The 27,810-nt window shown below is 36.4% G+C and overlaps 3 protein-coding genes across 12 annotated transcripts in view; 1 reads left to right on the top strand and 2 right to left on the bottom strand.

The window, feature by feature from the left end:
• The window catches only part of UCHL5 (ubiquitin C-terminal hydrolase L5), a 45,615-nt gene extending 45,187 nt beyond the window's left edge, over positions 1-428 (bottom strand). For both annotated transcript variants that reach the window (XM_024350674.3, XM_024350677.3), the window contains exon 1: positions 293-428. In XM_024350674.3, coding sequence (XP_024206442.1) covers positions 293-428 — 136 coding nt within the window. The remainder of the gene's footprint in view (positions 1-292) is intronic.
• RO60 (Ro60, Y RNA binding protein) lies at positions 4-26,429 on the top strand. Of its 6 annotated transcripts, XM_009439889.5 has the most exons (10): positions 55-206; positions 304-652; positions 9,475-10,075; positions 16,281-16,501; positions 16,962-17,108; positions 17,374-17,511; positions 21,812-21,928; positions 22,631-22,744; positions 23,007-23,153; positions 25,017-26,429. In XM_009439889.5, the coding sequence occupies exons 3-10, from the start codon at positions 9,496-9,498 to the stop codon at positions 25,167-25,169; spliced, it is 1,617 nt and encodes a 538-aa protein (XP_009438164.1). In that variant the 5' UTR covers positions 55-206; positions 304-652; positions 9,475-9,495; the 3' UTR covers positions 25,170-26,429. The 6 variants fall into 6 exon arrangements, with proteins under 6 accessions (XP_009438170.1, XP_063650264.1, XP_024206429.1 ...); XM_009439895.5 differs by lacking the exon at positions 304-652 and having other exon boundaries at positions 4-200; XM_063794194.1 differs by lacking the exon at positions 304-652 and having other exon boundaries at positions 4-206.
• Positions 22,956-27,810, bottom strand: part of GLRX2 (glutaredoxin 2) — a 39,300-nt gene continuing 34,445 nt past the window's right edge. For all 4 annotated transcript variants that reach the window (XM_063794291.1, XM_024350685.3, XM_054656890.1 and 1 more), the window contains exon 5: positions 22,956-23,135. In XM_063794291.1, the coding sequence (XP_063650361.1) occupies positions 23,089-23,135 (47 nt within the window). In that variant the 3' untranslated portion in view covers positions 22,956-23,088. The remainder of the gene's footprint in view (positions 23,136-27,810) is intronic.

Here is a 27,810-nt window from a genome sequence, read left to right as displayed (position 1 = left end):
GCCACTCTGGGGCGGAGGCGGGGCAAAAGAAGAGGGGCAGGACTCGTTCCCGGGAACCGAACCTGGAAGCCCCGGCGGCAGTGGGGCTGTTGCTGTTGCTGTCGCTGTCGCTGCCCGTCAGGCTGCCTTCTTTTGTCGTTTCCCAGCGCTGCGCAGGACTTCTCCTGGAGGCGCTGCGGGTCCAGGGGGTCGGCTGCCAGGTACAGGTGAGGACATTGCGGGAGGCCGGCTGGGAGCCTTTTGTGCGGCCCCAGGGACGCACAAATTCTGACCAGTCCTCCATGTCTCTCACCCGCATCCCAGGGGTTGAGGCTGGGCAAACGCCGCGAAACTATCGCTCTTCCCCGTCCCGCTTCCGCGCCTTCCCACCCTGGGTAACGGAACCAGCATCGCGGTAGGGACATCCTCGCTAGGCCCGGCCGGACCATTCCTGAGGGTGGGCCCTTTCCGAAGCCGGGACCGCTCCTGCTTGTCGGCACCGCTCCCCACAGGCCGACGTCGAGAGGGCCTGCTTTACTCCTCCTCTTTCTCCTCCTTCTCCCGCGGCTTCTGCGCGGAGAGGCGTCGCCCGGGATCTGGGTTTTGGAAGAAGGATCTTTGTGGGAAGACAGGGTGAATTTATCACAGAGGAATAACGAGGGAGAGGAGAAAGGTTTGTCCATGGGGCTGCTAGACTAGTGGAAGGGGATGCGGTGCGTCAAGGGAAAATTAGGTTGAAAACAAATGTCGTGTATTAATCTAAAAACATTTGGAATGGTTCTAAAACTGGATGATGAGTTAAACCAAATATTTACTAAATATTTACTAAATTGCCCTCATTCAGCAGGCTCTTATACTATAGTGTTAAGATTAAAGTTTTTAAGAGTATATTGAAGTCGTTAAGTGTATATTTACTCCTTAAAAGCTACATATTCCAAGAAAGACCTTTGGCTTCCAGAAAAAAAAATGTTATAGTGGGTAAAACTCTGACTCCTTCCTTCTCAAATAGGTGACTTGTGCCCTGGAGTTAGGGAGCCTTGTGCTACAGATTATGTGAAGCCATGAAATAAACGTGGTAAATTTTATTGAGGGAAGCAACAGAGCAGCTTTTGTATTAAAAGAAGCCTGAGTACGCTATGGGGTAGAAGCCAAAATTTGTATGAAGTGTTGGTTTAAAAAAATTTTTTTTTGTAACTTTCTTGAAGTTTATCTCCGGAAACTCTGCCCTCAACTTGGAGACTAGGAGGATTCTGTACAGTATATTTCCTTGAGATACTTTATTGGAAAAGTTTAAGAGGCACAAGAGTCCAGAATGATTGGCATCAGAGCCCAAAGTAGTTTGTGGTATTTTTTTTAATCTGTAATATTGCTATGAACTTGAAAATGTTTTCTGTGCAAAATACATCAAAACTAAAATGTACTTGATACCCAACTTAATTAACATGGTACCTATTGTGGAAAGACCAAACTGAAAATTTAGCCTTTGGCACAATCTAGAAGTAAGCAGAGAAGGGGGTTAAAATGCCTTTCATTATGTTAACATTTAATCCTGAGAGTTTACATAAAAAGCCAGATTTCTGGATCTTTGAGAAAAATGAGATCTGGCAACTACTAGTTCCATACCACGTGGCAACCAGTTGGCAGCTCCCCTCAGACTAGCATGCTGTCATTTTTGCCACAGTTCCTTCCTCATCAGTTTTTATAGCATCACATTGATCAGTGGATTCAGATACCTGTATCATGGGTAAACAAACCTCTATCATGGGCCCAGTTTTCTAGTGTTGTTTCTTTACATTTGTCATGCACTCTCATAGATATGTCAGCTTTGACTTCATTTAAAAAGGAATAATCTGCAAATGTGTTTGACTTCTTGAGATGAAAGGCAGCATTTTCAAATAAATTATAAAGAGACTTTGGAAGATATTGAGATGTGTAAATTCAAGAAAAATGTAGGATTCCTTGGAAATAACATATTAGTACGATAAAAGATACTGTATATGCTGTAGTTCTGATGATTGTGAAACAAGTGCTATTATATAATGTGTGTTACTAGCATTTCCTGATTTTGCATTCTAAATTAAATTTTAAAAGTAGAGAAATGGACATTGTATAAAATATCCACAACCAATTTAATATGCGGCCATGCTTGGCCGGGCACCGTGGCTCACGCCTGTAATCCCAGCACTTTGGGAGGCCCAGGCGGGTGGATCGCGAGGTCAGGAGTTCAAGACCAGCCTGGCCAACATGGTGAAACCCCGTCTCTACTAAACATACAAAAAATTAGCCGGGTGCGGTGGCAGGCGCCTGTAATCCCAGCTACTCAGGAGGCTGAGGCAGGAGAATCGCTTGAACTTGGAGGGCGGAGGTTACAGTGAGCGGAGATCGCGCCACTACACTCCAGCCTGGGTGACAGAGTGAGACTCTGTCTCAAAAAACAAACAAACAAAAAAAGTGTCCATGCTTTTAATATTATAGTATTGTAATATTTAACTTCTCAAGAACTTAATTTATAGAGATTTAATACAACATTAGTTGTATGGTGTGTTTTAAGAGCACTAGATAGATAGGTCAGGCCCATCCAAAGAATTAACTGTATCTTTTTGTTGTTAATCTGGATTTACAACACTTGATTATCCAGGAATGGATTAACTGATGACCAGGTTCTGACCTCACTCACTGCCCAATTGCCTTCTAAACCACTGATAATGGAGCTTAAGCTTTGAGGCAGGAGATGATGGCAGTTGGAGAAAGAAGAAATTAAGTTGCTGTATATGTCTTGTGTGTATCTCAAATTGCTTTTAAAAGTCAAATATAAAAATTGTAGGGCTAAATATAATTTTCGTGTAATCAATTGTATTGGTGCTCTCCATTCTGATATAGATAATAGCAGAGTTAAGTGCTTGTTTATTTAAATAACTTTCCAAATATATTTTACCTGGCTAGTTTATGTTTGTATTTTTAATAATAGATTTTTAGAATATAATTCACATATCATGAAGTTCACTATTTTGAAGTATCCAGTGCATTGGGTTCTAGTATATTCACGGAGTTGTGCAGTCATCACCACTAATTTCCGAACATTTTCTTCACCCAAAAAGAAATCCCCTACCCATTAGCAGTCACTTCCCAGTGTTCCCCCACTCCGACAGCCTCTGACAACCTTAGACTAATGTACTTTTTATTTCTATGAATTTACCTACTCTGGAAAATTCATATAAATGGAATTGTAATACAATATGTGGCCTTTTGTGACTGGCTTCTTTGACTTGGCATAATGTTTTCAAGGTTTGTTTACATTGTGTCATGTATCACTACTTCATCCCTTTTTATTGTCTAATAATAGTCCATTATATGGATGTACCATATTTTTTTCATCCCTTCATCAGTTGATGGACATTTGGGTTGCTTCTCCTTTTTGACCATTATGAATAATGTTGATAAAAACATCTGGATACAACTTTTGGTTTAGATACGTGTATTCATTTTTCTCAGGTGTGTGGTAGAATTCCTGGGTCATATGCTAACTATATTTAACCTTTTGAGAAACTGCCAGACTGTTTTCCAAAGTGGCTGTATGATTTTACATTCCCACCAGCAGTATATGAGCGTTTCATTTTCTCTAAATCCTCACCAACACTTAATATTATTGTTTTGATTATAGCTGTCCTTGTGGATGTGAAGTGGTATCTTATTGTGGTTTTGATTTGCATTTCCCTGATGACTAATGATGTTCGTCATCTTTTTATGTGTTTACTGGCCATTTGATAATCTTCTTTGGAAAAACACCTTTTCAGATTCTTTACCCATTTGTGTGTCTTTGGAGTAATATTCACATCTTTTGCCTATTTTTACTTGGGTTATTTATCATTTTATTATTAAGTTGTAAGTGTTCTTAATATATTCTAGATACAAGTCACTTACTGTATGTATGATTTGCAAATATTTTCTCTATTCTTGGGTTGTCTTTTCACTTTCTTGATGGTGTCCTTGGAAATACAAGTTTTAAATTTTGATAAAGTCCAGTTTATTTTTTTATTTTGTCACTTTTGCCTTTGGTGTCTGCGTTCCAACACTAATTCTGTAGCATCAGCTGGGTGTCCCCCACTTCCGTTTAGTTCTGACACTAGCTGCCCAGGGTTGGCATCAGATCCCACAAATTAAAGGACAAGGTCCCCACTAAGAATGCCATTAATTTGGACACCAGCTGTAAATGGGGTCCCCAGGCTACTCACACTTCTGCCCTGCGGACTACAAATTCAAGACTTCCCATAATCCCCTCAAGGCTGATAGTTCACTAGAATGACTCACATAACTCACTGAAAGTGCTCTACTTGCAATTACAGTTTTATTATAAGGGATACAACTCAGGAACAGCCAAACAGGAAGTAGACACATATGGCAAGGTCTGGGGCAAGGGAAGGATGCAGAACTTCCATGCCATCCTTGTGAAATGTGGGATACAACTCAGGAACAGCCAAACAGGAAGTAGACACATGGCAAGGTCTGGGGCAAGGGAAGGATGCAGAACTTCCATGCCATCCTTGTGAAATGTGGGCACATCACCTTCCCAGCACATCAGTTTTTGTTCACCAAGGATGCTCCACTGAGTATCGATGAAGAAAGTTTTTATGAGGTTTCATCACATGGGCATGATTGATTAAATCATTAGCTACATGGCTGAACTTGATCTCAAGTCCTCCTCCTTTCCTAGAAGGTTGGCCTGACCAGTTTATTCCTCTAAACATATGGTTGGTCTTTCTAGTGATTAGCCCCCATCCTGAAGCTACCTAGGGGCCCATGTTGCCTCATTAATGTAACAAAGACACTCCTGTTTCTCAGGAAATACCACGGGTTTTTGAAACTTTCTGCTGGGTATTATGTCCAAAGACCAGATACTCTCTCTTATAAGATGCCACAGTATCACATCACTTTGCCAAATTTTGAGTTTATGTGTGTATCACACTCAGTGACAAGGAGAGTAACTTGGGACATGTTATTCTGTTTTCTGTCTTTTAAAATATGAATATGACCCTGGTAAATTTATATAATCAAGTAGGAAGGTACCCTGGCTGCTAATAATGTTATCTGTTCCACTGTTTTATGTTGCACTCTGGAAAGTACAGTCACAGAAGCATAGGAAAACCTAAGCAGTTTCTGCTGCAGAAATACTGAAAGGGTATGTCCTCAGGGTTGTCATTTATATCATAACATGCAAAAGGAAGAGTCCATGAATAAGTAACTTTATTTCTTCTAATAGGGATTATAAGGATTATACTTAGAGATTACCTCTTAGACATCCTTCATAGATTTAAAAGTTCATTTTGCTGCTTGCTCTAGAGAAGTACTTGAATACCTAGTTTTAAATATGTTAGAAAAACAGAAATTTTGTTCTTAGATGACATTTTTACTCAGTATTCATTACTTTTCTTTAGAACTTTATTTTTTCTTGATTATATTTTTCACTACCTGCATATAGTACATTTATCATTCTGATTACAGAATTTATCTTAAAGACTTGTATTATATTTTGGATTATAAATATTGAGGCTTTTATTCTCAAAATGTGTTATGGGAAAGAGAAACCAATTGTGCATAATTATTTGGCAAATGGTTCAGAAAGTCAACTTTAATGATATTTGGCTTTAAGTATGTATTACTAATTACATAAAAGCAATACAAAAGAGGAGACAAAAATGATAAAATTTGGTTTCTACTCTCAAGGGAACCAATAATGTAGCTACATGTGGTCACAATGAATAATACAAGGAAAAGAATTTGAGGGGAGAGGGAATTTTGAGGTTTGGTTTGGGACCTTTTAAATCCCACCACTTGGGCCTTGGTGCAGGAAAGCAAGTTTAGTAGAATTATCTGATATTAGATGTCATTTCAGTGTTACTCATCTAACAAATAAAACTAATAAGCAGAAGTAGACAGGTTGAAGTGCAACCAGAGCCTGTTTTTATGAAAGCTGAGGGAGAGACTAGCAAAGTCTATGTAATGTAAAGATCAGAAAAACATAACATTGTCTACTGGAATTGGCAATTAAGGTATCAGTCTTTGAGAAGCATATTAGTCTTCTTAAAGTGTTTTGAATCGAAAGGTAGAGATAAAAGCCAAATTGAAAAGAGGATAATAATAAATAGGAGAACAGCATCCACTGCAACAGGAGTTTCAGCCTATGCTGTATTCAGTAACTATGAATTTGTCCCTAATGACTAATGTGATCATTACATCTCTGATGCCACCTGAGACCTAGGCTTCCACTAACATAAGCAAATTTATACTAGAGTCTTATTTGGAATATTGACACTAATATTCCGAACACAATTCAGATCACTGTCCCCCTCAGTCACATTCAAAATGTGAGGCTCTTCATTCTCCCATGCACTTATCCCTACACCACTATGTGTTCCCCTCTCTGAGACCCAGTCTTTCGTTCCTCCCCTCTCTACCAAACTTCTCCACATACCATTTGGCATTCTTCATCTCCTGTCAGAGGGGAATGTCTTCAGTTTCGTTATCCCTCACTCCTTCAAATCTATCTTTACCTATACTCTTTACCCTTAAAAGATAAAGGAAATATCTCTTTTGCTGTCAGTAGGCCAGTCTCAACCTGGATGCTCTAAGCTCATTCTCATTTCTTTAAGAAATTCCTTCAGTTATCCCCCTTCTCTACTGTATCTTCAGCTCTCCAAATTGAATCTTTCAATCTTAGCATCTTCCCATTGAAAAAGGTAAAAAGATTTTTTCTCTAAGTCCCATCCTCTCTTACTTTCCTTCATAGTTTATAAGTATGTGTCTACAAAAGAGTAGTCTAGCTGTGAAGTTTCTTCCTCACTGCATATTCTCCTGATCTCACTGTAATCAAGCTACTTCTTGTACCACTCTACTGCTATTGCTCTCACTAGTCACTCCTACTTGCTAAATCCAGTGGTCATTTTCTAGCCTTTTATTTACTTTTCCTCTGACCATTTGAAATTACCAGCCATTCACTCCTTGAAGTTCTCTTCCTTGTAGTCCATGATACTATTCTCTGTCGGTTTTCTTCAACTCTGTGCACCTCCTTTCCCGTCTCTCTTTAAAAGGCCTTTCTCTCATTAGCTCTTAATGGTTAATATTCACCAAGATTCTATCCTTAGCCTTCCTTGTAATATATAAACATGTTCAAGTAAGCATGATCTTCAGAACAAAACTTCTTTTATCTTGTGTTCCTCTTTAAGTTATGACCATATCTGTCAACGTGTCTTTATGGCTGTACAGGATGCTTAGACAGTTTCTTTTCTAGAATATAAAGACAGATCGAGATTTCAGAAACCTCTTCCTGGAGCGCCTTCCCTAAACTTTATCAGTTTTTTAGTTTGCCTTATCTGCTGAAATCCTTCTGGATTATTTAGACAGTATTATTTTATACTTCCTTGCTCACTCACTTTTCTACTACAGCACTTAATCACGATTTGCCTTCTCTGCACAAATCTTTCTGGATTATTGAGACAATATTATTTTATACTCCCTTGCTCACTCATAATACTTTTCTACTACAGCACTTAACTACAGTTTGCATTGTGATTCTATCCCCACAAATGAGTGTGATTTCCCTGTGATGAGGAGGAAAAAAAATTTTTTTTTCTTTCTTTTTTTTTTTTTTTTTTTGAGACAGAGTCTCGCTCTGTCCCCCAGGCTGGAGTGCAGTGGCAGGATCTTGGCTCACTGCAAGCTCCGCCTCCCGGGTTCACGCCATTCTCCTGCCTCAGCCTCCCTCCCGAGTAGCTGGGACTACAGCGCCTGCCAACACGCCTGGCTAATTTTTTGTATTTTTAGTAGAGACGGGGTTTCACCATTTTAGTCAGAATAGTCTTGATCTGACCTCGTGGTCCGCCCGTCTCGGCCTCCCAAAGTGCTGGGATTACAGGCGTGAGCCACTGTGCCCGGCCCAAATTTTTTTTTTTTAGTCTCTTTAGTGGGAGAGAAATTGTCTTCCTGTCTTACACATAGTATGTATTCAGTAAATGCTGTTTTAAGTTTTTGTTGGTTGTGCTGTTTTGTTAGCCATGGACAGAAGCCCAGTGCACCGAAATAACATGACAGATTGAAGGACCTCAATAAACAGTGATACTGTAGTAACAATAGTGGTGGACTGATGAAGAAGTGACAATTGTGGTTCCTCCATTAGAAGGATAAAGAGGGATATTGTTTCCAGACAGCTAGTTCTAGGAGTTTTAGAGCTAATGAAAGGAGTAGAGTGAGGGTAGTTACAGATTACATAAAACAGTAAACCTAAAAATGGCTTAAACAATAAGGATACATTTATGACATAATAGGAAATGTATAAGCAGGGCAGTTTCAGGTAACCCGATATCAAGGACCCAGGTTCTTTGTTTTTTCTGTTCTGCTCTCTTTATATATTGATGTGCCATCTTAAACTGGCTTATCTCAAGGTCTCAAGATGGTTGTTACCACTCCAGGCATCACTTGCAAATGAAAATGTCAGAAGGCAGAAAAGGGAACATTTCTTTTTAAGAGCCTGAGCCCCCTTTTAAGACTGAAGAAAACCTCAAAAGTGTTCTCAGCTGACTTACCATGTCATACTGGCCAGAGTCATGACACATGCCCAACTCCCTATACCAGTCATGTGGCAAGGAGAGCACCATGATTATTGGGCCTGGGTCAAGCAGCAGCAGCAGCAGCAGCATCAGCTGGGAACTTGTGATAAGTATACATGCTTAGGCCTCACTGCAGACCTACTAAATTATGAAAGAAACTCAGGGCAGTGCCTGAGAGGGCTGACCCACCAATCTATGTTTCAATTAGTACTTCAAGTAATTTTGATGTACACTGAGTTTGAGAACCACTGGCTTAGAGCAATAAAGATCCATCCCTTGGGGCTAGGGAAAGGCCTAGCCTCCTTTGAAGGATATGAGGCCAAGAAGAGGAGAAGAGAGAAGGGGGAAGAATGAATGTTAGATAGGCAACCAAAAATGTTTGCACAATTCTTCAGAGAGTATGATCTTTCTTACTTAGTGGCAGCTACTATTGCTGCCCTCCCTTCTTTTATTCTCTGTGTGGGCCTCAAGACACCGTACTGATCTACCTGCTTAATCTCTGAAGGAGCACACTGTATCTCAAAAATGTGACGCCTTAGTTGCTTCTGATTATCACACCACTGTGGCTATAATCTTGTTTGTTTGCTGTGAAGGGCTTTTAGTTTCTTTAGATTTTAAAAATAGGAATACAAAACAAAAACACTTTAAAAACTGAAGATATTACTGGTAGTCATTTCAAAGTATTCAGATATGGTTTTTTTCTTTCATTTTCTGCCTTTCCTGATTTTTCTTCAGGACATTTATATTGATTTTGTACTGAGGGAAAAACTATGGAACTTAAAAGATGTTTTTAAATTAAAAGAGTTAATAACATTTCAGTAAACTTACATTTTGTTTTCCTTTTGTAATTTTATTGTGCCCATCTAGTTGTAATAACATTTTGCCTTTTTGTTAGGTTTCCTAAAGACAAAAAAAAATGGAGGAATCTGTAAACCAAATGCAGCCACTGAATGAGAAGCAGATAGCCAATTCTCAGGATGGATATGTATGGCAAGTCACTGACATGAATCGACTACACCGGTTCTTATGTTTCGGTTCTGAAGGTGGGACTTATTATATCAAAGAACAGAAGTTGGGCCTTGAAAATGCTGAAGCTTTAATTAGATTGATTGAAGATGGCAGAGGATGTGAAGTGATACAAGAAATAAAGTCATTTAGTCAAGAAGGCAGAACCACAAAGCAAGAGCCTATGCTCTTTGCACTTGCCATTTGTTCCCAGTGCTCCGACATAAGCACAAAACAAGCAGCATTTAAAGCTGTTTCTGAAGTTTGTCGCATTCCTACCCATCTCTTTACTTTTATCCAGTTTAAGAAAGATCTGAAGGAAAGCATGAAATGTGGCATGTGGGGTCGTGCCCTCCGGAAGGCTATAGCGGACTGGTACAATGAGAAAGGTGGCATGGCCCTTGCTCTGGCAGTTACAAAATATAAACAGAGAAATGGCTGGTCTCACAAAGATCTATTAAGATTGTCACATCTTAAACCTTCCAGTGAAGGTAAGCATAAGATCTTCATTGGGAAGAAGGGTGGGTAAGGGATATTCAATAAATAGCAAATTTTTATTTAACATAAGACAAGTGTGTAATATTTTCTAGAAATAGCCTTTTATTCTCAAAATATACATTAATTCAAATATATTTAATGCCTTCCTGGGATTACACCCCTATCACAGGCGATCCAGACATTAATAATCAAGAATCAAATGACAGGTTTATAGGTTAATATTCTGAATCTTAAAATGCCACCGTCCTAACTGGAATGCTCACCCAAGTGATTCTGGACTGTGTAAGTAGCAGAGACAAGATTAAAAGTTGCAATAAGCCTTGGATATGGGTACAATCACTAGAAGGAACTGCTTTTGAGTTCCAGCTTTGCCAGTTACTCAGCAGATATTCAATCTTGGTCTCAGTATAATCGTTTGTAAAACTTAGGTAACTGTACACAGCTGTTCCATAAGATTATGTATAGAAAACTACTCTGTAACCAATAAAATGCTAAGTAGAAAAGTAAAAAAAAAAAAAAAAAAGTTGCAATAAGCAAATCAGCTCCTTGCCAGTAGGTGGCAGATGGCCATGCTGTACCCACTGGTCTAGCCCATTCCTTTTTTCCCTCCCCATCTTCCTAGGAACCCATCTTCCATGGAACCTAAAGGGATATACCAGATATAGTGCTGAACTTAACAATTCAGGAAGTTAATTGTCTTCAGGCAGTTAGTCAGGGGACATAATAACTTGGGGCAGTTTTTCTGTATCTATGGAAAGAGACTTTTGAAAAGTTAGTTGGCTCCGTAATAATTACTAGTCCTTTTAAGAAAAGAAATAAGAAAAACTCTTGGGCAGGAGTAATTTGAAGTGTGAAGTTCCACAAAAATCAACATGTCCAAAATTTGACTTTTTTTTTTTTTTGCACCGGAAGTGAAACTTGAAAAGACAGCCACTCAGAAGGGTGGGTTCACATTTCAGTTCTGTGGCCTTAAGCCAAGTAAGTTAAGCTGAGTTTCTGACCTTCATCTATTAAAAGAAGGGTAAGGAGCATAAGCTTACAATTATTGAGACTAAATGTCCCAGCACCTAACATGTAGTAGAAGTACACTTTGGTTCTTTATTTCTCCCTTCCACACATATTTTTATATACAGAATCTCTTTAGTAATTCCTGACTTATTTTTTAACTATAACTGGGGTTTTTCAAATGAAATGTAAATAATAAATTGCAAATATTTATATGTATAAACATTTTATTTTGATTTTATTAGATTACATGTTTTAAAATAGTTGAATAATACAGAAAAATATGATGCAGTCCTACTCTTCAAAAGAAATAACTGCATATCAGCAGTCCCTAACCCTTCTGATACCAGGGACTGGTTTTGTGGAAGACAGTTTTTCCACAGGCAGTGGGGAGGGCAGGGTGGTTTCAGAATGAAACTGTTGCACCTCAGATCATCAGGCATCAGATTCTCATAAGGAGAGCGCAACCTAGATCCCTCACATGCTCAGATCATAGTAGGATTCGTGCTCCTATGAGACTAATGCCCAGCTACTGATCTGACAGGAAGGGGAGCTCACTTGCCTGCTGCTCACCTCCTGCTGTGCAGCCCAGTTCCTAACAGGCCATGGACTGGTATCCGTGTATAGCCTGGGAGTTGAGGGCCCTTGCTGTATATCAGATGTTGTAATTTACTCCAGATTTTTCCTAAACATATATTACTGTGTTTCACTAAATTTTGTTACATGCCTTCTATGTTTCAGTAAAAAGTGTATTATTGCTATTGCTATTGCTGTTTTTTTCAGGTCAGTAAAATAGTTGCATATATACCATTGTATGACTGTAATTTATTAGCTAGTCTCTTATTGACAAGAGTTGTTTCTGGTTTTTTTATACTGTTACAAAAATACTACAATGAAAACACTTGCATAGAGTACCTACTTTCATAATGGTTAAATCCACAAACAGTATGTGAAAGGGATCAGTGTACCCACATTTGAACACTTAACTGTTGTCATTATTTTTTAATCTCTTTCAGTAGAATCATGAAAGATTCTTTGAATTTACATTTTTGGGCAGAAGCTCATCTTTGCATGTGCTGATTATATATATATATACACCTATATATTGTATAATATATATAATATATAATATTAGTATATAGTGTATATAGTATATAATATATATACCTATATATGTATATATACCTATATATGTATGCATATAATTATATGTATGTATATATAATATATATGTATGTGTGTGTATGTATGTATAATTATACAATTACATCATAGCCCTTTTGTCCACTTAGTTACTGTCTTTTTAACTATTGATTGTGGTCACTATTCATTCAACAAATATTTATTTATTTATTTATTTATTTGTTGTATTTATTTTGAGATGGAGTTTCACTTTTGTCACCCAGGCTGGAGTGCAATGGCACAATCTAGGCTCACTGTAACCTCCACCTCCCAGATTCAAGCAATTCTTCTGCCTCAGCCTCCCAAGTAGCTGGGATTACAAGCTCCTGCCGCCATGCTCGGCTAATTTTTGTATTTTTAGTAGAGGCAGGGTATCACCATGTTGGTAATGCTGGTCTCGAACTCCTGACCTCAGGTGATCCGCCTGCCTTGGCCTCCCACAGTGCTGGGATTATAGGCGTGAACCACTGTGCCTGGCCCTCAGCAAATATTTATTGAGCACCTACTATGGATAGACACTGTTCTAAGAACTTGGGGTTCATATTACAGGAGTTGATAATGTATTATTTATATATAGTGCATGCATTTTTTCTTCTTTTTTTTCCTTTGTCTTTTTTTTTTTTTTTGGTTAGGGGACATTTCTGGCACACTAAAGTTTTGAATTTTAATGTAGTCAAATTTATCCATGTCTTCATAGGTTTATGTTTTGTGTTAGGATTAGAAGGGCGTTTTCCAACCTAAAATATTTATCTGTGGTTTTTTCCTAACATTTTCTTGGTTAAGAAACATTATTTTTTACATTTAAATTTTTTATCCAAATATTTGATCCAACATAAGAAGGACTTAGGCATCCAGCTTTATTTATTGGTTTGTTGAGATGTGTCTTGGAAGTGTGGAGCAAGTACTAGACTAAGAGAAAGACTGCCCATTACTAGTTCTAACTGGACCAATTAGTTTCTGAACTTGTGAAAATAATTATTCTGTGCTTTGTCTTTTTGGTCTATATAATGAGGAATTAGTAGATGTTTCCTAAACTTACTTCCACACGTAGGATTCTTTAATTTGAAATTGTTGAGGGCAGAACTCACAATTGAAACCATGTTAGTAATAGCAATATCACATTGGACAGAGAATCCCTAGCATTTCAAAGCTTAAAAATTTGGAAAAACTCTAAGCTACAGAATTAATAGTATTTTAATGCCTTAAGTGTAATGTGTATTTATAACAGACAAAACAAGTCAAAATGTGATTCAAGTCATCAGGTATGGTATTTTTATTGTGCACCCACTGCAGGGCCAGCGCGATTACAGAACTGGGTAGGATAAAACTGCTTTAAGGAATTTTTATTTTCACTGGAAAAACAAAATAGAAGATATACTCACAGGAAACATTTACTCATTTAAGATGATTTTGCACCAAAATCTGGAAGATAGCAAGAGTCACAATACTTGAAAAGTTCCTGCATGTTAGTGTTAACTTTTGATCAAGTTATTTAGCATTCAAAAATAACATAATAGGCTCAATTGGCATAGAGATGTGTTTCATATGGCCTATACAATATTTTTGGGTAAAAATGAATTCTTTGTTATTATCTTTAAAAATCGAAGACATAAAAGCCCATATTCTGGCTTCTCTTGAAAGTAAGTTTTTTTTCTTTGGCAGCACTAAGTCAATACGTGTCTACACCACTTGTCAGGGCACATTCTGTTCAGTCACCACACCCTAACAACTCTCTATTACATCACCGTGTTTGTTTGTTTGTTTGTTTGTTTGTTTGTTTGAGACGGAGTCTCACTCTGTTGGCCAGGCTAGAGCACAGTGGCACGATCTTGGCCCACTGTAACCTCTGCCTCCTCAGTTCAAGTGATTCTCCTGCCTCAGCCTCCTGAGTAGCTGGTATTACAGGCATGTGCCACCACGCCCAGCTAATTTTTTTTTTTATTATACTTTAAGTTCTAGGGTACATGTGCACAACGTGCAGGTTTGTTACATATGTATACATGTGCCATGTTGGTGTGCTGCACCCATTAACTCGTCATTTAACGTTACGTATATCTCCTAATGCTATCCCTCCCCCCTCCCCCCACCCCACAACAGGCCCTGGTGTGTGATGTTCCCCTTCCTGTGTCCATGTGTTCTCATTGTTCAATTCCCACCTATGAGTGAGAACATGCGGTGTTTCGTTTTTTGTCCTTGCAATAGTTTGCTGAGAATAATGGTTTCCAGCTTCATCCATGTCCCTACAAAGGACATGAACTCATCCTTTTTTATGGCTGCATAGTATCCCATGGTGTATATGTGCCACATTTTCTTAATCCAGTCTATCATTGCTGGACATTTGGGCTGGTTCCAAGTCTTTGCTATTGTGAATAGTGCCGCAATAAACATACGTGTGCATGTGTCTTTATAGCAGCATGATTTATAATCCTTTGGGTATATATCCCGTAATGGGATTGCTGGGTCAAATGGTATTTCTAGTTCTAGATCCCTGAGGAATCGCCACACTGACTTCCACAATGGTTGAACTAGTTTACAGTCCCACCAACAGTGTAAAAGTGTTCCTGTTTCTCCACATCCTCTCCAGCACCTGTTGTTTCCTGACTTCTTAATGATCGTCATTCTAACTGGTGTGAGATGGTATCTCATTGTGGTTTTGAATTGCATTTCTCTGATGGCCAGTGATGTTGAGCATGTTTTCATATGTCTTTTGGCTGCATAAATGTCTTCTTTTGAGAAGTGTCTGTTCATAACCTTTGCCCACTTTTTGATGGGGTTGTTTGTTTTTTTCTTGTAAATTTGTTTGAGTTCTTTGTAGATTCTGGATATTAGCCCTTTGTCAGATGAGTAGGTTGCAAAAATTTTCTCCCATTCTGTAGGTTGCCTGTTCACTCTGATGGTAGTTTCTTTTGCTGTGCAGAAGCTCTTCAGTTGAATTAGATACCATTTGTGAATTTTGGCTTTTGTTGCCATTGCTTTTGGTGTTTTAGACATGAAGTCCTTGCCCACGCCTATGTCCTGAATGGTATTGCCTAGGTTTTCTTCTAGGGTTTTTATGGTTTTAGGTGTAACATGTAAGTCTTTAATCCATCTTGAATTAATTTTTGTATAAGGTGTAAGGAAGGGATCCAGTTTCAGCTTTCGAGACGGAGTTTTGCCACGTTGGGCACGCTGTTCTCAAACCCCTGACCTCAGGTGATCCACACGCCTTGGCCTCCCAAAGTGCTAGGATTACAGGCGTGAGCCATGGTGCCTGGCCTCACCGTGGTGGTTTTATTTATTTTATTTGCTTGTCCCTCATAGACATTTTAATGTTGTAATCCAATCCCTGCTGTTTTACAGAAGTGGTGAAACTAAGACCTAGAAAGACCACCATTTATTGGCAGAGTATAGGCTAGAACCCAGACTTTCTCACCCCCAATCCAAGGCTCTTTTCTCTTTCTTCTATTGGAAGAAATTGTGGAGGAAATCAACAAGTTACTGTTTCCTTTTTTTTTTTTTTGAGCAGTAATACTTCTCAGCTATTAAAACATAGTGTAAAAGAACCTACCTACCTGTCCACTTCTACTTATTTCTGCTGTTTTTGTAAATATATATATTTTATTCAACAGCAAAAAGAGACAAGTGAATATAATTAATATAATATAATACAATACAGTACAATATTAATTGAGATAGATCTGTACTCTTGTGAGTTGTTCTGAGATTGTGGACCTGAAACTTTCTAATGCTGGTGTCTTTAAAAAGAAAAGAAAGAAAAGCCTCTGTAACAAAATACTCAGGATACAGGTTTTTTTACTCTAAAGTCTCATATTTAAATAGTAATGATGGAATAAGAAAATTAATTCACCCCATTTGCTTAATTGTTATATCATGGAAAGCAGCATCCCAGTGTAAGGGCATTAACTCTTGTGTATCTAGTTATGTTGATCATATAATGCATTTTGAGGAAACATGTTCTATTTTTTTACTTGGTAATCCTGCATGCTTTTTCAATTCTTTATCTTGTTAAAGGACTTGCAATTGTGACCAAATATATTACAAAGGGCTGGAAAGAAGTTCATGAATTGTATAAAGAAAAAGCACTCTCTGTGGAGACTGAAAAATTATTAAAGTATCTGGAGGCTGTAGAGAAAGTGAAGCGCACAAGAGATGAGCTAGAAGTCATTCATCTAATAGAAGAACATAGATTAGTTAGAGAACATCTTTTAACAAATCACTTAAAGTCTAAAGAGGTGAGTGAATTATATGTTACAGCGTGTGATTAAACATGAGTAATTTAGTGTAGGTGCTAAAAGGATAAACTTGGGGTAGCTATATATTTATACTTTTAAAAATAAATTATTTAAAATATATCTTGAAATTAATGTCTATTTAAAACACCTACCATGATGTCCAACATGATGTAGGTGGCATTTGTGTTAGTTTCACTCCAGAAAATCTACTGCCTTGCTAATTAAAAAAAAAAATCATCTATGCATTTCCTTCATAAAATATACTTCACATCCTTTTTCTAGTAAAAAACAAGTTAGCTTATTTGATAAGCCTTTTACTTAGACATTTTTCATTCTGAAAGTACTTTGAACCCCAAATGAAAGCCTCAGAGACTGTATTATGAATTTTTTTTATATAGGTATGTTATACTGATTTATTTTCCCTTAATTCCTGGTATTTCTGCCTATGTTATTGCAATAGGTTTGGAAGGCTTTGTTACAAGAAATGCCGCTTACTGCATTACTAAGGAATCTAGGAAAGATGACTGCTAATTCAGTACTTGAACCAGGAAATTCAGAAGTATCTTTAGTATGCGAAAAACTGTGTAATGAAAAACTATTAAAAAAGGTAAGCATTATCACTGTTCTTTATTAGCTACTACTAACTGAGAAAGTGGCTCCTAAATTTTAGAAATACCGTCAGTGCATTTTTAAGGTATTTCGAGATGTTCATTATACCAAATTGCATTATGGCTCTTAAGTGTAAGTTTAATACATTTTCATTTTTCTCTTTTCTATATGAAATGTAGTTATTAGCTACAATAACACAAAAATCTAAGGAGTATACATAATCACTGTTTTTTGCTAAAATTTTCCTTATACTTTGTTTCTAGGCTCGTATACATCCATTTCATATTTTGATCGCATTAGAAACTTACAAGACAGGTCATGGTCTCAGAGGGAAACTGAAGTGGCGCCCTGATGAAGAAATTTTGAAAGCATTGGATGCTGCTTTTTATAAAACATTTAAGGTAGTGATATGATTTTTGTTTTAAAACAAATGACTCAAGACTTAATATCTTTTGTAATAATACATTTTAAACATAGTATTAGTAGTTTAATCATTTAATTAGGTATTCATTTGTTTTTCTTTAGTTCATATGTGGTGGGTATATAATTAATATCGTGTAAGTTTAAAAGTAAAGTATTTATCTTTACCTTTGGGTAGCAACTAATTATTCTAAGATCATTTTGGTAACTTTTAAGTTACTAACTGTATTAGTTTGTTCTCACAGTGCTATAAAGAAATACCTGAGACTGAGTAGTTTATAAAGAAGAGAGGTTTAATCGGCACATGGTTCCACAGGTTGTAGAGGAAGCACAGTGGCTACTGCCCTGCTTCTGAGGATGCCTTGGGAAACTTACAATCATGGCAGAAGGGGAAGCAAACACGTCCTTCTTCACATGGCGGCAGGAAGAAGTGATGAGCATAAGGGGGGAAGCTCCTTATAAAACCATCAGATCTCGTGAGAACTCATTCACTATCACAAGAACAGTATAGGGGAAATCGCCCCCATGATTCAATTATCTCTACCTGGTCCCACCCTTGAACATGTGGGGATTATGGGAACTACAATTCAAGATGAGATTTGGGTGGGGACACAGCCAAACCATATCATCAATCGTGGCAGAAGGGGGGATATGGTGCTAAACTATTAGAAACTGCCCCCATGATCCAGTCACCTCCCACAAGGTCCCACCTTCAACATTGGGGATTACAGTGAACATAAGACTGGTGTGGAGACACAAATCCAACCCATATCACTAACTTTAGAAATTTGCATTCCTATCAGGTCCTTTGACTTGGTCCTCTGTTTTCCCCATTAATTGGTAGATAGATCTCATCAGTCTTGATAAAAAATGAGTTTTTTAGTAATGGAAATCTCACATCAAAGACACAAGCTAAAACATCTTGCTATATAACAAAATACTAGCAACCAAAGTCAGCAGCAAAATAAAAGGATTACATACCATAACCAAGTGATATTCATCCCTGGCATACAAAGATAGTACAACATATGACAACCAATCAATGTAATACATCACATTAGTAGAATGAAGTGACAAAAACCACATAATCATCTTACTGATGCAGAAAAAGCATTTCACAAATTTCAACATTCCTTCATGATGAAAACTAAAACCACTAAACCTGAAATGAACTTCCTCAACATGATAAAGGCCAGAGATTTAAAAAACAAAGATGTTTAAACCCCATAGCTAATGTCATAATGGTGAGTGATTGTAAGATTTTCCCCTAAAATCAAGAAAAAGACAAGGATGCCCAATTTTTCCACTTTAATTCCACATAGTATTGGAAGTTCTAGTAATAAGGCAAGAAAATGAAATAATGAAAGACATTGCAATTGGAAAGAAAGAAGTAAAATTATCCTCAGATGCCATGATCTTGTATTTAGAAAACCCTAAAGTTAACAAATGAATTCAGCAAAGTTACAGGGTATAAAACCAACACATAAAAATCAGTTGTATTTCTATATACTAGCAATGAACAATCCAAAAAAAGAAATTAAGAAAACATTTCCATTTACAATATCATCAAAAAATAAAAGACAGGAGTAAATTTAAGAAGCTGTAAGACTTATACACTGAGAACTACAAAACATTGCTAAAAGAAATTAAATCATGAATAAATAGAAACACATCTGTGTTTACAGATTGGAAGACTTAATATTGTTAAGATGACAATAGTACCCAAAGCAGCCAATCTACAGATTGAATGCAATCCCTTTCAAAATCCCAATGGCATGTTTTACAGAAATAGAAAAACCCATTCTAAAATTCCTAAGAAATTTCAAGTGACCCCAAATAGCCAAAACAATCTTTAAAAAAAGAACAAACCTGGAGGACTCTTCAGTAACTCTTTCAGTTACTACAAAGCTGCAGTAATCAAAACAGTGTGGCACTGGCAAAAGAATAAACATATAGACCAATGAAATAGAGAGTCCAGAGATGAAACCTTGCATATATGTTCAGTTGACTTTTTTTTTTTTTTTTTTTGAGACAGTCTCACTGTGCCACCCAGTTTGGAGTGCAGTGGTGCAATATCAGCTCACTGCAACCTCCGCCTCCTGGGTTCAAGTGATTCTTATGCCTCAGCCTCCCAAGTAGCTGGGATTACAGGCATGCGCCACCACACTCAGCTAATTTATTCCATTTTTAGTAGGGACAGGGTTTCACTGTGTTGGCCAGTCTCTTCTTGAACTCCTTGCCTCAAGTGATCCGCCCACCTTGGCCTCCCAAAGTGCTGGGATTACAGGCGTGAACCACTGCACCTGGATGTCCGTTGACTTTTGATAAGGGTGCCAAGATATTCACTGGGGAAAGGACAATCTTCAACAAATGGTATTGGGAAAACTGCATATCCACATACAAAAGAATGAAGTTGGACCATTATCTTATACCAAATACAAGAATTAGTTCAAAGTGGATCAGTGACTAAATTTAAGAGCTAAAACTAGAAAACACCAAAAACACAGGCAGCAAAAGAAAAAATAAATTGAACTTCATCAAACTTAAACATTTTGTATATTAAAGGATACTATCAAGACAGTTAAAAGATAATCTACACAATGGGAGAAAATATTTGCAGACCATATGTCCAATAAGGGCCTAATATCCAGAATACTGAAAACTACAAATTCAGCAAAAGTACAAACCCAATTTAAAAATGGGCAAAGTACTTGAATAGACATTTTTCTAATGATATACAAATGAGTAATAAAAACATGAAAAGGGCCAGGTGCAGTGGCTCACGCCTGTAATCCCAGCACTTTGGGAGGCCGATATGGGTTGATCACCTGAGGTCAGGAGTTCGAGACCAGCCGGGCCAACATGGTGATACCCCGTCTCTAAAAAAAAAAAAAAAATTAGCTGAGTGTGGTGGCGGGCGCCTGTAATCCCAGCTACTCATGAGGTTGAGGCAGGAGAATCTCTTGAACCCAGGAGGTGGAGGTTACAGTGAGCTGAGATTGTGCCATTGCACTCCACCCTGGGCAACAAGAGTGAAACTCCGTCTCAAAAAACAAAAAAAAAAACATGAAAAATACTCAACATCATTAATAATCAGAGAAATGCAAATCAAGATGACAGTTTAATAACTACTTCACATCTAGTTGGATAGCTAATATCAAAAAAGCAGAAAACAAGAGTTGGGGAAGATGTGGAGAAATTGGAACCCTAGTGTATTTCTGGTGGGAATGTAAAATGGTAAAATGGTGTAGCCCCTGTGGAAAACAATTTGGCAGTTCTCAAAAGGTTAAACGTAGAATTACCATATCATCCAGCAATTCCATTTCTAGGTATATACCCAAAAGAATTGAAAAGAGGTATTCAAACAGATATTTGTATACCAGTAGTCACAGTAGCATTATTCACAATAGCCAAGAGTTAAATGTATTCTTGTCTTTTATTTTTGATGCTATTGTGAACAAATGTTTTCTTAGTTTTCTTTTTTGAATTGTTCATTGCTAGTATATAGAAATACAACTGATTTTGATGAACAACCCAAATGTTCATCAGCAGATGGATAAGCAAAATGTGGTATATATAATGGAATATTTTTCAGCCTTAGAAAAGAATTAAATTTGATACATGCTACACCATGGATAAATCTCGAAAAGATTATACTAAGTAAAATAAGCCAGACAAACAAGGACAAGTATTGTATGATTCCATTATATGAGATATCTACAGCAGGAAAATTTATAGAGACAGAAAGTGGAATAGAAGTTGCCAGGGGCTAGGGAGAGACATGACAATGGGGAGTTAGTACCTAATTGGTACAAGTTCTATTTGGGATGATGAAAAAGTTCTTGAAATAGATAGAGGTAATAGTTACACAACATTGCGAATGTACTTAATGCCACCAAATTGTACATCTAAAAATGGTTAAAAAGGTCAAATTTATGTTATATTTTACCACAATAAAAATTTCCTACTAAAAATTCTCATTTTACTTCAATGAGGAAAGATTTTAAAAATAGGATGGTAACTTATTTAACTAAAATTATTGAATAGGTTATTTCCTTTGTTTTACCTGTAAAAGCTAAGTATTTTTATTATTATTTTTTTAATTTTCAGTCATAGCTGCTATGCCAGATGAGCATTTTTAAATAGTTGTCAATTGGTATATCAAAAATCTGAAGGCCTTTTATCAGTCTTTTTAATGTAAGATAAGTAAATATGATTTAGAAATTTAGTCTACTTATAATTTCTGTTATGCTTTTAATGATTGTTTTGTTTTCTCTGTAGACAGTTGAACCAACTGGAAAACGTTTCTTACTAGCTGTTGATGTCAGTGCTTCTATGAACCAAAGAGTTTTGGGTAGTATACTCAATGCTAGTACAGTTGCTGCAGCAATGTGCATGGTGAGAACACCTAAGACAATTTTGCCATTCTAAAAACGTGTTTACTGTAGAGCAAAACTATAAGATTAATAATGATTAAGAATTATGTTTTCACTTTTTTCTGTCATTTCAGCTTGTCACATTTTTAATTTTATATTTAAAGATAATTGTGTAAAGCCAGAGTGTTAAGTGTGTTGAAAAAGTATGTCTAAAGAAGCAGAATAGAAATTTTAATTTTTACAACAAAAGATTAAATATTAATGGATTCGTTAGGAAGTAGATAATGCTTAGATAAAATGAAAAAAAGACAAATTTTTAAAAAATTTATTTTGAAAATAATGCTTAAATTATTTAACGATTTGAAGCTTAAAAGATCTGGGAACTAATAGGAGTGTCTAGAGACTTTAGTTCTATCCTGTCAGTGAATAACAAACAGATGAATAGTAGGCAAACTTTTTAGCTTCTTTACTGGGGCTTTATTTCTTATCTAATAAAATAAGAAGAATATTTACTGTATTTGCTTCAAAGGATAGTCATGACAGCCAGTTTTTTTGTGAAAGTACTTTGAAAGCTGTACTACTGTTAATGTATAGTTCTAAAACACACTAATAAAAAGTTAAGAAATAAACATCAGTGTTTCTTTTAAACATGAAGTTGGATAAAATTCAAAATATTGTATTTCCCCTCAAATTTGCTGAAAATTACTGCCATTGAATTTTTCAGGTTGTCACACGAACAGAAAAAGATTCTTATGTAGTTGCTTTTTCCGATGAAATGGTACCATGTCCAGTGACTACAGATATGACCTTACAACAGGTTTTAATGGCTATGAGTCAGGTAAGAAACTGTGTTTTTTAAGTTTACTTAGTTAAGTTTACATAACGTGTAGAATGATTTTATATTGATGTCATGTATGGTATTAATCTGTGAGAACAACATTTTTTTTGTCTTAATTTTTGCATGACAAGTACAAAACCGAAAATATATATGCAGGCTTTGGGAAGGCTGTATATATTGGTGCTAAACAAAATGATACTGTAAAAACTAGTATTTTTAAGGATTTATTTACTTATTTATTCATGCTTTTGTTCCGAATTAGATCCCAGCAGGTGGAACTGATTGCTCTCTTCCAATGATCTGGGCTCAGAAGACAAACACACCTGCTGATGTCTTCATTGTATTCACTGATAATGAGACCTTTGCTGGAGGTGTCCATCCTGCTGTTGCTCTGAGGGAGTATCGAAAGGTAAAACAAATTCTAATATGGTTCCTCACCCAAATAATATTATTTTAATACTTGATTTTTTTTTTTTTTTGGAGATAGGACCTCATTCTGTTGCCCGGGCTGGAGTGCAGTGGCTCAGTCATAGCTCACTGCAACCTCAACCCCCCAGGCTTAAGTGATTCTCCCACCACAGCCTCCCAAGTAGCTGGAACTACAGGAGCGTGCCACCACGCCCACCTAATTTTTTGTAGGAATGGGGTTTCACCATGTTGCCCAGGCTGGTCTCAAACTCCTAGGCTCAAGCGATTCTCCAGCCTTGGCTTCCCAGCATGCTGGGATTACAGCCACCACACCTGGCCATTCTTGATTCTTATTCACTTATGTTTTTCAAAAAATGTTACTACAAGTAGTTCTGTATCTTGTATAGGAGCCAGTGTCCGTTATAGACTCAGCAGTACTTAAAATAAGAAAAAGTATTGGTTATACACATATAATTTATTTTAACCAGTTTCCATTGCTAAACATTACTAAGAATATCCTTTGCAAACAGTATTTTTGGTAATAATCAGAATATTTGTTTTACCTTAGCTGTTTTTTTTAATAATTCAGTGCGCTCCTTGAAAAATTGAAAGTATTAGTGAGTTTTGCAAAAGGATTACATAAAATTAAAGCTATAATCTATGCTCTATATTTTATGGACATATCTGTGTTCTAATCAGTATCCTCCAGTTGAGCTTTCTGAAATGACATAAATCTTCACTCTCCAATGTGGGTTGCCACTAATCACATGGGACTTTTGAGCACTTAAAATATGGCTAGTGTGACTAGAAGTAGAAATAGAACTTGTTGATGAAGAGTAGTGGTTCTCAAAGTGTGGTTTCCCTACCAGCAGTCTTAGCCTCACCTGTGACCTTATTAGAAATGCAAATTCCTGAAGCCCATCAGAGACCTGCTGAATCAGAAACTCTGACGTTGGGACTGTGTTTTAACAAGCCCTCCAGAGGATTTCTGATGCAGGCTTAAGTTTGAAAGCTGCAGGTAAGGGAATTGTTTTGTTTTGTTTTGTTTTGTTTTTTTAAGAAATGGGGTCTCCATCACTGGAGTGCAATGGTGCTATCATAGCTTACTGTAACTTGAAATTCTGGCCTCCCAAAGCACTGAGATTACAGCCATGAGGCACTGCCCAACCAGGATAGAAGGTAGAGTAAAGACTGTTTGGTTGTGAGTCCCGAGTCTTTCTCTTACTCTGTGTGGACCTGAGCAAATTATTTAACTGATCTACATCATAGTAAGTTACTTACCTCTTAGAGTTGTTTTAACAGTTACGGTAGATGTATTATTTAAACAGTGCATTGTAGTTTCTCACGTGTATACATTCAGTGATTGTTGGTTTTTCTCAAAAATTCAATTATTTTAATCTTACATGTAGCTGTAGAGGACAAGTTCTTACATGGAACATGTGTATATCACACATATCAAAGTCATCAGCCAAAAGTTGATCATCCCAGAGATATGTCCTTATATATACTCATACACACTGCCCCAGCATTTGATATGTTGATAAAAATATCTGGCACCCTTAATAACCTGACAGGTTTCATAAGTACAAAGTGCCTAGGGTGCTCAATAATGTACACTGCAGCCCATAGAACAAGTAAAGTAATTGAAGAGAGAAGTAGAAATTTCAGGCATATTCTTATACAATTTTATTGTCCATTCTTCTAAAACTCCCATATTCTAGCCTTAAAAGATTGACCCCCGCAAAAAAATGACTTTGTATTTAAAAAGCTCTGGAAGAGAAATGTTAAAGTGTTTTAATTTTGGAGGTATTTTGCATTTCCTTACATTTATGTTTTTAACATGTATTTTGGTCTTTTTCTACAGAAAATGGATATTCCAGCTAAATTGATTGTTTGTGGAATGACATCAAATGGTTTTACCATTGCAGACCCAGATGATAGAGGCATGTTGGATATGTGCGGCTTTGATACTGGAGCTCTGGATGTAATTCGAAATTTCACATTAGATATGATTTAACCATAAGCAGCAGCACGATCCAGAGATCCATTGCCATCAGTGATCTCACTAAAAATATACAGCTACTTCCCAGCTAATCTCCACCCAATGAATGATGATGGTATAGTATGTGCATAATGGAAAGTTACCTTACTGAAAAAAAAAAAAGAAGGAAAAATAAGATGGGCCCAAAGGTCTATCTACTAAACTAGCTCTTGGGGAAATAGCTTCAGGATACTGTAGTTTCCTCTATCTAATAGAGAACTTTTTGTTAACAGACACTGTAAAATAGTTTTGCTTTGTTGAATAATACATGTGTACCTAAAAGAGGTAAGAGCAAAAAGTGTAATTCCACATCATGTTACTTGAGAAGTGCTTAACGTTTTCTTAAATGTTTTCATTGGGAAAGGACAGCTTTGATAATGTCCAAATACTCTGAAATGCACTAGACCATATAACTGTGATGAAATATGAAACTCATCTGTAAACTTTTATACCAAGGGGGTAAAAAAAAAAAAAAACTAAGGCATTTGATTAAATTATGAATGAGTTTTACAAATTCCTTTCAGAGTTTTACTAAGATCACACAAATAACAGCTTTCTTATTCAGTGAAAAAGATATTTTATTTCTGATGTTTTATTTGCACTTGTGGAATATGTTACCATTAATCAGAAACATCATGGCAACCCCTAAGAATAGACTAAGTTTGTGTTGGCTGAGGGATTCTATTTGGTTTGCTTTTTTTTTTTTTTGCTTTGTTATATTTTATTGCTACAAGGGGTGTGACTTGATAATGATTTCCTCTGAATTATAATAACATAGCCAGATGTAGTCTCACACTTTTTTTCATGCTCTTAAGTGAAAATAATATAAAATGTTTCAAGCGCTTAACTCCCCCTCATTCACAAAGTATAACAATTAAAATCTCAACTATAACCAGTTTAGCTTTTTCCTTACTTTTAAAATAAAATTTTTTACTTTTAACTATTTTTTTAGTCAATATTTTTAAAAGTATACATGTCAATGGCCTCTTTGTCCATTTTTCATTTTGTGGCAAAATATTCTTCTTTGATAGTGTAAACAAATAATAAAGCAATCTAGGTCCTTTAGGTTTGAAAGGCAATTTTTGAGTAGCATATTACCAGCTAGCCAGTCACTAGGAATTTTTTTCAGTATTATTTGTATGTATTAAACTTTTCATTACACTAAAGTGCATTATTTTATTGAGCAAGTATCCTTCATTGTGAGGTTTAACATTAAAGCAATCTGTTGAAATGCCATTATCTTTGCTCATAATTTTATTATGGCCGTCTAAGGTAGCTTACACATAAAACCTGTTTGCGTATCTGTTGTTCTCTAAATATTAATTGAAGATTTACTGAGGGTTTGTAAGGTCCTTCTCGCTGTTATGTGAAAAGTCAAACTGTAGTTAATGTAAATTATAGCCTTTTAGGTGCTTGGGGGTTAGAGGGTTTATGTTTTTTGGGAAAGGGGGACTTTAGTAGTCTGAGGATTTCTGTACATATTTTCTTCTGTTTTATGTGAAATTTGGGCTCTGGGAATAAGAAAATATTTCTTTCAAATTTATTTGACATATTAATGCTGGTTTTGATATGTACCCATTCCTTCAAGGCAACTGGTATCAGTTTTTAAGTGTGATTTACCTGAGATATTTTTGTTCAGCAAAGCTCATAGCACCCTCACCCCCACTCCAGACATGCATTGCTTCTGATGTTGTTCACGTTTTTAACCCTGTCAAGCATTGAACTGAATATATTAGCTACTTTTGACACATTAAAATATTACGTTCAGATTGAATTTAAAGTTTAAAGAAACTAATAGAATTATGTAATAGTTATTGAATTAAGTAAACCCAAGATCTTAAAAATTATAACATGATCATTTTATTCCTAATAGAAATGTTAAATAGAATATAGTACAAAAGTGCATTACCTTCAGTATTTCCATAATACTTTTAGACAAATATATCTATAAGTTAATATTAAATCCATCAAGGATACAAGATTGGATGGATATGACCTTTCTGAAGTATTTAGGTAGGTCTAATTAAATGGACTAGGGTAACATTTAAGAAAGAAAGGATAAGTAGGAGAAGCTACCACAGAAGGTAACTTTTCAAATCATGGCATATTCGAGCTGGAAGAAACCTTAGAAACCTAAAAGCTAATTTTTTAACTTTTTGTTAGAGAGCTGAGGTCCAAGACAGAGTGTGATTTTAAAGTACTATAACCTAGAAATCTTGGTCTCTTCATTCCTGTACCAGAATTTATTTCCCCACAACATGGGAATACATGGTCTCAGAAGAGTAGAGGATAAAATAAAATTATTTAAGACTTTTACCTTATTGAGTTATTAGGAAATAATGTATATACGATTGCTTTAGGAGTAGAAAAATAGAATGGGAACATGTATAATCTTGTAATTCATAGGAATCCTCAAGCACAATTAACCTGTGTTGCTATATATATCTACATATATAGAGAAAAAACAAAAACTTTACCTCATTATGAATAAAATGTACTGAAGTGATAAACAAGTTTTTTATTTCCTGAGTTACTTTTAGGATTACTGTTAAATTAATATTTGGGAAAATACTGGTTTTAAAAACAATCCTGCAAGAATAAACAAACTTTATTTCCT

Source organism: Pan troglodytes, chromosome 1 (genome assembly GCF_028858775.2).
Source record: "Pan troglodytes isolate AG18354 chromosome 1, NHGRI_mPanTro3-v2.0_pri, whole genome shotgun sequence".
NCBI lineage: Eukaryota > Metazoa > Chordata > Mammalia > Primates > Hominidae > Pan > Pan troglodytes.
The sequence above is the reverse complement of the archived record's forward strand: the minus strand, read 5'-3'. Positions and strand labels throughout refer to the sequence as shown.

Excerpts from the sequence above, each read along its gene's own strand:
- RO60 (XM_009439895.5), top strand. The coding sequence starts at position 9,496 with ATGGAGGAATCTGTAAACCAAATGCAGCCACTGAATGAGAAGCAGATA. Across the intron at positions 10,076-16,280 it reads TCTTAAACCTTCCAGTGAAG|GACTTGCAATTGTGACCAAA; the intron begins GTAAGCATAAGA and ends ATCTTGTTAAAG. Across the intron at positions 16,502-16,961 it reads ATCACTTAAAGTCTAAAGAG|GTTTGGAAGGCTTTGTTACA; the intron begins GTGAGTGAATTA and ends TTATTGCAATAG.